Source organism: Anser brachyrhynchus (assembly GCF_964034855.1).
Source record: "Anser brachyrhynchus genome assembly, chromosome: 4".
Taxonomy (NCBI): Eukaryota; Metazoa; Chordata; class Aves; order Anseriformes; family Anatidae; genus Anser; species Anser brachyrhynchus.
In genome coordinates this window covers 34,097,646-34,109,173 of record NC_137698.1, presented here as the reverse complement: position 1 = coordinate 34,109,173, position 11,528 = coordinate 34,097,646, and the positions used below count along the sequence as shown (strand labels likewise).

The window sequence follows — 11,528 nt, the reverse complement described above, 5'->3', positions numbered from 1 at the left end:
GAAGAAAACACACAATAAGAATTATCAGCTAGCACTTATTTCCTTCATTTCAATTTTTGATATAAATTCTCACTTGCCTGACTAGGTAAAACTTTTCAGTCTTCAGGTAAAGATAAACAACGTGAAAATAAGAACATACAAATGTGCATATGTATGCAATTTATTTTTTCTTTTATATTTAAAAAAAATAGTTTTTCCTTCAATTTCACATAACTGGAGCTATAAAAGTAAAAACGTGCATAAAAACACATGCTTAGTATTGCTATATTATTCCCAGGTGTTCAAAAAGACCAATCCAGTCAATATATCCAAAATCTAAACTTAATTTCATCACTGTTCTACTCTACATATTTTAATTGTTTTCAAGTAAAAAAGATTCCATTGATATAACAGCAGCAGGCATCCTTTATTTCCTGGTATATTTAAAAAATACTTATTTTAAGGTTATCAAACAGTCTTTTTAAGTTGGAAATGTTACGAAGAACACCAACAACACTACAAAAATGGTTTCAGGTTTGTGTTTTCTTTTACCCATCTCCCTTTTTCTCCTTGAAGTTTGCTGAAGAATAACTTGAGCTCTCGAACCGTCAAGTTATAGCTAGCCAACACACCCAGCATATCCACTAAGAGATCTGAAAGGAGAACAACAAAATAACAAAATAATAATACTTAATAAAATGCAGTGTCAAATTTCTATCACTTCATTGATAAGTAAGTGTTCCCATGAGATTTTACGTAAAAGGAACACAATTTGACTCATATACTAGGTGAAGCTGTACCTGCAATCATGTTGTCAGCTCTATCAATCCTCTTGAGCACTTGTTCAACCAGCCCCACTTCCGTGCATGCTTGTAGATTGCGTATACTTTTCTTCAGGATTGCTGTAAACATGCTCCACACCTCGGCCTGGCAGGTGACGTCGCATTTATCCAGCAATTCTACCATGCAGGTAATGCCATCTTTTTCTTGAATAATAAAGTTCATTTCCAAGTCAAAATCGCTCCCAACAAGCTTTGAGACAAAACATTAAAAAAAACCATATCAAAATAACATTCCACATTTAATTATTCAATTATCTTCTTGCAGTTATTCATTCTGCAAGGAGAAAACTATCAAACAAATAAGCTAAAAAACGTAAAATAAGATCGACATCAATCTATCAAGTCTTATTCTTCCTGTTTCAACTTCTGCTTCAAGATCTAACAAAGGTGCTCCAGAGGTGTCAGCTACTACCAGACAATTGCTGCAAAAGAACTTTTGGGTAGTTTATGATATGGACGTCCTGAGCTGCCCCACACAGCAGAGGAGTGAACAGATCAATGGAAGGTTCCAAGGCAGGTGAGAGAGCAAGGTCAGCTAAGATACCTTACATGGCCTAGAGTGGCCCTACAAGCTTCCCTGTGTATGTGCTTAACGCTCCTCAATAAGGCAATTCTAGCCCAAAGGAGAAATATTGCCACTTACAAACATTCAAGAGTCATTCTTGAGATACTGAATAAGGCTGGTAAAGTATTAACTGCCAATTTCATTACCAATCACAGGTATGAAAGGGAAGTAAAGGCTTGCTCTACTTGGACGAAAGTGAAACTGCAGCACTGTTTGAAGCCTTGGACTACGCTCAGGTGCTTAAATCCTGTTCTATTTCAGGTCTCCTAGACGCAGGCTTTGTTTGAACATACACCTAGTAACTAATCACATGTGCCAGGAAAGGATGTGGGACAGGGAGGGGGGAATGAATAACCTACTTCATTCTGGGATTTGTACTCAGTAAAATAAAAATAACCTCTACCCCAATCCCCACAGTCCTAAAACTTTTCTTGGACATTAGAACTATATTAAACTTAAAAACGTGCCACACTTGCCTATGACATAACAGCATACAAATAGGAATTCAGATAGAGTTGACACAAATTCAGAACTCACAACCAAAAGTATATCAGCTCCTCTCTATTCTACAAGTTTGCCTAATAAACATTATTTCTGCCATATACAGTGTTCCTTCCACAAGCTTTGTCCATTAACAGCTTCAATAATGTCACTCACCAAAATCATGCCATGTCAAAACTGCCCCAAAAATACATACACTAAGTTGCTTCTGTATTAGGTCCTACACCTTCTCTCAGCTAGGCAGGATCTGAAGATAAACTTACTCAACGAAGCAGAATATATGCTCTTCATTAACTACTGAAATTACCATACATTTTCCTCAAGTGTCTAAATCTTGTCACTTTGAAGAAGCAATCTTTGGTCTTCTGGGCATAAATCAGTACTGCCAAGCACCACAAGGAGCAGAAAAAGTTCCTGGTTTTATGACAGAATAGACAATGTCTCATGGTAACAATTTCTAAATAGTAATTTACACTTTTCCATTTTCTCCTCTCTTGGTCACGAAAAGTAATTATGCAATTTACTATCAGATGTTTCCTTAATATCAAGGGAAATCGCAGGAACCGAACGGGGAGACTTAAATTATATTCCCAGCTTCTCTATATCAACTCACCCTGTCAACTCACTCAAACAAATCTATCACGTCATTATCCCCAAGCCTCAGTTTTCCCTTTCCTTAAGATGGAGTAGAGGCCTACCTCAAGAAAGCACTGTAAGATAGAATTAAAGGCTACGTGAAAATGCTGAGCATGGATTAATTCAGGTACCTGCTGGATTAATGCAGAAGTATTACAAAACAGACGCCAAGAAAAAGGTAAACACCCCTTTAAAAGCTGAACAAAATGTTGGAGAACAGAAAAATACAAGCTATGCTTTGTTTTACACTAAATGTATCACCCTCTACAAAACTGAGGTATCCCTCAGGAAGTCAGTCTTTCTCACCATCGAGTTGAGAAACAGAGCAAACACTGCATTGTGTGTGCACACAGAACAGTTCAAAGTTAAATTCTAGCCACAAAACACCTGCTAATTCTGAACAAATTCAACTCTTTATGCGCTTGGTTTTAACTAACCAGCCAACCATCAATTATCACACCCAAACCCTACACGACTACTAGAGGCGACCTTACCTTCACCCTATAGTCTACACCACCTATCTTTCATTTTTGGCTAGATACACTATTACCGGTAACCACCCATCCAGGAAGCTGTCAAATTAGGTTTCCAATCTAATCTGCAAAAATAAGCATTCCAGCAAGTCCATTCTAGCAATAATCTGCTATGGTAGAAATAATTACTATTTTAACATTTCCTTTAAGGGAAGACGAGGAGAAAAAAAATGATGGAGAAAGCAATATACTGAAGGCACCGTGCGGTTGATGTACTATATGTATGCATACCCATTAGATACACATAAGCACACACACACCACAGTATGTCATATTAACCCTTTCTAATGGTGATTTGAAACTGATCAACCTTCAAAACACAAATTTGTTTCCAATGACAGGGATCATAATCCAGGTCCATGCATTGGCTAGTTATTATCTGAGCTGCAGTAATGGCTGTGCACAGCAAAATGTAATCTTCCCAAATGTCACAGTAAGTTATGAATATCTGAGCAGCTTAATGCACCTTACTAGCCATGAAGTGTGAGAATGTAATCTTATTACCTTTTTTATGGTTGTATTTTTTTGAATAATGTAGCCTTTGAACTGATGTATAGTCTTTCCTTGCACTTTAGCATGATTTGGTCTCTAATGTCGCACAGTACATTTTTCAAAATTCTCCAATTCAACGTATTTTAAGTCTTATGCTGAGCTGCATAAACAATCTTTATAGCAACCTACATGGTGGCATAACGTTTTCTTCCTTTGGCATGCAGAATTAAGTATAAGCTTATAGCAATGGTTTTAAAGTGCAACATTCAAAGTATTCAAATACATCTTCACAAATTTTACATTTTGCCATTTATATTTACCTTGAAAATCTCGAGCTACTGGTTTAGTTAATATATATTTTTAGTACAATGTTTCTACATTTAGCTGGCTGAAAGCAGGGAGAATACAGCCATTTTCAGAGACACACTCAGAGAATGTTTTTTTCCCCTTAACTTTAAGAACCAAACGAGAAGTCAACATAATGACATTAATTCTAAGTATGTATATAAAAAAACTACATCATTTCTAAATAGAAAAAAAAAAAAGAACATACTAGACCTCTCTTTGCCATGAACCTTTCATCTAACCTAAAATAGGAGAAGCGATCTTAGATATAAGAGAGATGGCGCACCCCATGGGCAAGCAAATTCCAAAGTAGAGTACGCAGAATATTGCTCAAAATAAATACAAACTGCACTTTCCTGAAAGACCATGATCTAGATTATGAATCCAATGTCAAGCCATTTTTAAATACTAAATATTTCAAAAGCTTGTAAGAAAATGTAAGAAAATATTTCAGTGCACTGTAACAGGAAAAAAAAAAGGAAAAAAAATACATGTAAGACCACAATCAGCATTTATTTGTGAAAATCCAAATTGTTTATACTTGGGAGAACTACAGACCCAGATTTCCACAGTTGTACCCCAAACCTCCAAAAAAAGGCTTTACACTTCTATAGAACTTCCTCCTCCACCTGGTTACTAAAAAACCTACACAGAAAGACAAGTTTCTTTGCTCCCTGAAGTCATGGAAGAAACAACTGTTCACCATGCAAACTGTGACCTCTCTTTTTTTCCTCTCAAAGTTCATTTCATAATCTCAAAATTGCTTCTTTAGTATATCAAGACAACAGATATAGACAATGCCTATCCAATCGACAACGCCTATCCCATTCAAAAAAAAAAAAAAGTCAAATAGCAAACCAATTCTATCTCAAAGGAAATTTTAAAAATTATGCTTAGCCACAAAGCTGGATGCACAAAGCTAATGACTGAAATCTATTCGAGTAAGGTCCTTACACAAGCTAAACGTTAAGAAAAACGTCATGAAGCTAAATCAGCAGCTATGTGAACAGTTAAAGATTTGATATACACCTCACATTTTCCTTCTATTTACAAAATAGCTATGTTATCCAAACAGTCCTGTTCTTACTGCCATTTTAGGCAGTTGACTCACGGTTAACAAACAAACAAACAAACAAACAAACCACCAACCACATTTTTCAACTCTCAATGATGAAACCTGAATGCAACTTCTGGAGAATACAAACACAAAGAAGATGGATTCATTTTAGCCATTATGCTTACAATTAACAGCAACTAGCAATGAAATATTCGTTGCCTATATTTACTCTCATCTCCCACCAAAGCAGTAACCCACAACCTGGTCTCCACACCTTTGCACATGTTCAGAAACTCAAAACAAATATATGTAACATCAGAAAGACATGCCAAAGATTTGGGAAGTGTAAGAACTACAGTGTCTTTAGGGCAAGGATCTCACAGCATCATGAGTGATCCCAAGCCAGTCAAATCCCTTGGGAACACACAAAGAACACAAAGTCAGCACTGTCGGTACACATCCTGGGTACGATAAAAAGACTATTCTGATTTGGAAATGCCTCTACAGACCAGAAGCAGCAGCTGGGGAAATAACTCCAGTATTAGGTATTATCATCACTAGCAATCCATTCTCTGTCCCTCACCTCACATCTTTGTTATTGCAACACTTGGAGGCAAGAGTATACTAAAACATGAGTAAGATACTAAGAGAAGATTTGTTCTCGAAGTCTGTTGACAGTTTGGTTAATCGTATCAAACAGTGACATAAGCATGAATGTCAAGTCAGAGAGATCATGTCAAAGAGGGTTCACACCCAGAGAGGTTACAGAGAGGCAAGGAAGGAAATGAGAAAGCCTGAATGTCAACTTTTCTTTCTTCAGTGTCTTGCGAATATACCAATAATAATGCAATCAAACTAGACCAAACACAAAGAACTGTGGGGAAGATCCACTCATGAAAGGCAAGGTCATAACCTTCTGGGTAAGATGCAGAAGATTTAAAGCCATTTGCTACCTGTAGCAGTAGCTCGAAGTTGAAAGTAACATGAGACCATGAATCTGCAAGTGACCGGCAACACTTCCTCAGAAGGCAAGTTTTACTTCAGCTTCCAATCCAACACTACCCATGTCACACTCCAAAAAATGAAATAGAGGTAGTAGCTACCTCCCCTACTTTCTAAAGGAAAAAGGATGGGCTGGGGTGTGTGCGTGTGACATTTTTAAGTTTTCTTGTTAGTTATATACCTTCTCTCACTGTTGCCAAGTTCCTATGAAAACCTACACCTTCATTTACCTGGCAAATAAGAAAGGTTCATTTCAAAACAGGCACATCAGTACTGGCATTGCACAACAATATTGTGCCCACCCAAACCCAGACGTTCTGTATGATTCCATTCAATACTATTATTAACTATGAACAAACCTGCATCATTCAGGAAAAATCATCCCCATTGCTTCCCTTCATCATGATTTATGACAAATGTTCTGTATTAAACAAAATTTCAAGATTCTCCTTCGGAAAGTGTTCTAAAAGTAAATTTAATACATGCACACAAGGTGTTAAGAGTCTACTACTGCCACCTAGTGTTGGATTAAGCCAGCACTAGTCTTTTTTTTTTTTAAAGAGCATCTCTCTGCACAGTATAATTCTCTTCCTCCCCAACACAGCTTTATATCAGCAGCCTATACCTCACACTCTGCCATAAAGAAAAAAATATATGTATTTCCAGGAAATAAGACTGGATAAAATTTCAAACTAGCAGAAAAGTTGACATTAAAATCACTCTCTCAACTGAAATAAATGGAAAAAAGCACAATTCCTGTCCCCATAGATGGAACACATCTGAAGCATCTTTCTGGTGGTGATGCTTACCCATGGGGTTCTCCTTGCCAAAGAAGGGGGAAAAGCTCTAAAAGGTAACAGTGCTGCCAACAATTATGCTGTTTACTATAGCTAATAATCATGTATTTTCACTCTGCTTTCAAGCATTTTTATGCCAAAGTAGTCTACTAATATCAGTTCCTATGTGCAGTTGAAGCCCCAAGGGAAGCGGAACAGAGCAAAAATGAACTAGTTCTATACAATGTTTTCAAACATTAATGAAATACAAATTTTAGTTTTTGGTACTTAAATCTATTTTAAAGTACACAGCAAATAATGAAATTAAGTCTCTCAGACCATGGACTGAACTATCCCTTTATAACTGAAGCGATTAGCAGTTACATTTTCTTCCACAAAAACAAAGTTTCCTCAAGAAATCTATATCTATTTTATCATTTTGATATCCATTCAAAAACTCTTCTCAGTACAAACTATCCAGAAGTCAGATTAAAAACAAATACTATGCTCAGATTTTAAAAAGTTACAGCAACTCATAACTTTGTGCTGCCCTCTCTTCTGGAAATTCAACAACCGATTCCAAAACGCAAGTCAGAGACAAGTCCAGTACCACAAGTTTTAACCTCCTCCCAATCTGTATGGACCTGCCTAGAGGAAGGGCAACTGATACAACAAGGATTGCCAACAACAAAACACAAAACACCAGTCCTGGGGGCCCAGGAATCCATACACTGGCACAGTGGGCTCACCCAGCACATATGCAGGCCATTTGACAGGTGCAGCTACAGCCAATCTTTATCGTTTCGGAAAATAAACCAGGAGAGGGTACAAAAGTAATGCTCGATGGGCTTTTGTTCAATGCAGAACCCAGAGGGCAGCAGCCCTTCACAACTGAGGAGGCCATGCTACTGTAAGCTTTAGCTTGAATTCCTGAAGAAACAAAAGGTTACCTAGCTGATACCTTGCAAATCAATTTCAAGACAAAACTGCCTGGCAGTACACTCCAAACAGTGACTAAAAACCTATTTACAAAACCTGTCAGCTTCCTTAATTTGGCTTATATTATAGATCTCAATAGATATTAGCATAGATATAGACTATATCTCAATCCACCTGAAATTCACATCTTTCCGATTTCTGTATTAATAGCATTACATTCTGCTTCTGTTTTAATTAATTTTTTTCCCCAGTGCATCTCAACCTTTGATAGCGTTTAAGATATACAAGAAAGATATGACTCTAAGAGATGGTTTAATAATATGCAAATTCGTAGCTCCATACAGGAAATGAAATATCCTAAATTTCACATCACATCAGATTCATATATGGATTGAAAGCAAATAAATCATTTAAACCATGATACAGAGAACCTTTTTAAATTTGCATTTATCTACAGTAAATACTGCCATGTTCTTTAATAGCTTGCTAGTGCAATCTTAGCAAACTAATGATTTATGGTTGTGACATTTTAAAAATCAGAAATCTGTCATTTTATGACAGCCAGTAGGAAGTCAGCTCAAGTTACAATACTCTGAATTTAAACTCAAAGACATGAAACGCAGATAGCAAAGCACTGTACCATACCATTCATTTCATTATCCCAGCACTTGCCTTCCTACCTACATTTCTAAAAGTTACTTACCATTTTCATCTGACTTTACAAGAGTAACAAAAAAAACAGATTTTTTCAGGATCCAGACACATAACTTGGCATCCAGTACTTATCTGTTTGTCAAGTCTAGAAATATCACCCATCAGCAAACAAAAACAATCTGCTGTTTGCTTAGAGAAAAGGACTAAACCGTACCTCGGTCATCAAGCTGTGCTGGTCTGCATCCTGTCCTGTCTTAATCAAAGAAGAGGCCCAAAAGTTAGCATTAGCAATATGATTTGAATCAACAAGTCCAGAGTGGAGAACAAACATTGTGGTCTGGATGACTTTACAGAAAAAACCCTGCTTGTGTCTACCCTCATCAGTTAGGGCATTCGCATTCTAAACTGAGCATGTGCCCCTACATTATGCCCATAGTCCAAATAAGAAAAAACAGAACAACAATGACAATGTTGATATGGACATTTCAATCAGAAACTTTTAAACCATGCAAATTAACGTGCAGAAGGCCCTACTCAATTCCTTTATGCAAGATTTGAATTGTACAATTGAAAGCATGTAGGTCAACTTTCCTCTTGCATTTAGGCTCCTTCATCCTTTAACACAATGCAGATCTTGGTTGTTCTAAAAAAGTGGTAAAATGAAAGCTTTATCAAGTAGACTAAATTAAACATTTGCCTAGGATATATTTTTGAAGTGTGAAAAAATGTTTTCTTTCAGAGCAGGCAAAAGGAAAGCTGTATATTCATTTCACCACCCACTGTACTCAAGTCAACTCTAGTATAGCAAGGGCACTGGGCATGTTTCTATGGGAGAAAAGAAATGAAGGCCATATGTCCCAGGGCTTACTATTCCACAGCAAATACATAATTTGACTTCCTCTGAATTGAATAATCACCAGTCACCTAGATCAGTGGTCTCCAAAGTGGGGTGCATGCACCCCAAGGGGTGTGCAAGATGGTTATTCAGGGTGCAGGAAGTCTTTTTTGCATCATTAACAAATAAAGTTATAAAAACGTAAGAACGCTATTTTCATCTCACCTCTTTTAGTTTCTATTTTTGTGTGTTTTCTAATGCATCTAATATATTAGTACAGCAAAACAAAAATATGTTATAAATACACACATGCACAAGGGCTGCATGCTCAAGGTAGGCTGCATGCTCAAGAAAACTTGGATACTGCTACCCCAGACAGAGAACAGAAATTATATCCTGATATTTTCTACAGAAACAATACATCTGCCTGGTATTTTACAGGGGATTGTGCTAGTACGAGCAAGAAGCCACCACTCTAGTCACAGAACCTCAAGTTCCTGTCCTGCAAGCCTTAGACAAGCAATCCTTTGCATAACTTTTCGTTGAAACAGTGACTACTTCTTCATACTTACAAAGTACTTCACTAAAAACAGTGTAACAACGGAATGTTAGAGTAAAACAAGGTTGTGAGCTTATTCTAGGAAACATGATTGAATGTGTTTTGCAAGCTTGTAGAGACACAGGGATAACAAGTAGGGGGTGAAAGGCCAAAGGAAATAAAGGAAAACGAGCAAAACAGAAGATGTTCCAAACACAGGATTACAGAAGAATAGCAAAGAATAACTTTACGAGAGGAAAAAATACTGAAGCTCAGGAAGCCAAAAGAGAACACAGGATGAAGTGAGCAAGCAGTTTACTTTTAAAGCTCTGACAGGTTTTATCAGATTTAGCAACAGTAATGCTAAGTATTTCCTCTCCTACTGAAAGTCACAGCCCTCATATAGCACATGCTAGAAGCAAATGTGATGGCAGTGGAGGAGCTGGCACGCATTTCATAGCTCAACAGATCAACTGCAGGAAATTTCAGCACAACTAAAGGCACCAAGTTACAAATTACACAGAAACCAAGAACCCAGCACATCTGTTTCTGTCATTTGTGATAACACCTTGATCCAGAGCAGCTGGAAAACAGCACTTTTGCCTTCTCAGAACTGGCCAAGATGGTCTGCCACAGCTAAAGCAGACATGGGTAAGAGTTTGGGTGTAAGAAAGTTGGAATTTCACAGCAAAGAGAAACAAAAGCCACCGTGGATTCAGAGAACTAGGTTGTCAATTTAGACAGGTCAGGAATCCTCAACTTGCCGGGGCAGTAACAGTAAATGGTATGCTACAAGTATAACACTTCGGTTTCCCTGTTGCCTTTTTTTTAAACTTTCTATGGCTGTGATCAACATGGGAGAACCATGAAGATGACCCTGGCTGGAACAGAAGGCTGCCTAGAGCAGTAACTGGCCAACACTTACTCTTACCAAAAAATGACTTCCCCTCTCTAAAAATATGATGCTACTGCTGTGTTTAGAGAAGGAAAAAAAAAAAAAAAAGTCACTGTATTACAGTTAAGTGTATTAAAACAATAAGTATATTAAAGAAGGAAAGCACAAAACTCAAGCAGGATATCAAAAGGATTAGTAGATATTTATTTTCTTACCAAACAGTGAACCAGAAATACTCCAGTGAGCTCAAAGACCCACCACCAGTGCTGTTGCTCACTTCCTCTTTTTGATTTAAGCCTTGCCCACACACAAGAAGTTCAGCCAGCACATCTGTACTACTCATGGGGGTGATATCCAGATATCTGATTATGCTTGAATAACCTCCGTCCGCTTGGGTGTTTGTAACAGCAAGAGTGCCATGGACAAAATGGTAATTTCTACTAACTATATCAGAAGGAGAAAAAGTTCACTTGGTGAAAACAGACACATTAGTAAAGCCTACATTAAAAAGACTAGCCTTTTTTTTTTTTTTCCTTTCAACAGCGATACTAAAAGCAAGGAATGAAATATGACTTTGTCACTTAAGTTTTGTTACAATTTTTAGCTTTTTCTTCCCCCAATTTGCCACAGCACTGCTGTTTGCTTCTGTTTTTTCCCCTGATACAGAAGATCCTACTATTACCCCGAGGCTCTTCCCCTCACCTCCACTTGTCTCTGTCCCTTTTCTCACTATATAGGCATTGGCTGAATGGAAATTTTCTTCAAGGAACAGTTAAAACAGTAAATAAATAAATAAATAAAAGATACAAGACAAACTATTAATGATGCATATACATCATCACTATTATTGCCTAAAAATATACCCTCCTGTTTTTCCACTTAAAATCTCTCCACTCCTCTCCTGCTAAGTGCTTCTCCAAATGACCTCCAACTGTTCTG

At 37.3% G+C, this 11,528-nt stretch overlaps 1 protein-coding gene across 3 annotated transcripts in view; it reads right to left on the bottom strand.

Annotated features, from left to right (window-relative positions):
* Positions 1-11,528, bottom strand: part of LRBA (LPS responsive beige-like anchor protein) — a 400,077-nt gene that overhangs the window by 360,777 nt on the left and 27,772 nt on the right. For all 3 annotated transcript variants that reach the window (XM_080589383.1, XM_080589381.1, XM_080589382.1), the window contains exons 3-4: positions 780-1,011; positions 532-632 (exon numbers count right to left, since the gene is read on the bottom strand). In XM_080589383.1, coding sequence (XP_080445509.1) covers positions 532-632; positions 780-1,011 — 333 coding nt within the window. The remainder of the gene's footprint in view (positions 1-531; positions 633-779; positions 1,012-11,528) is intronic.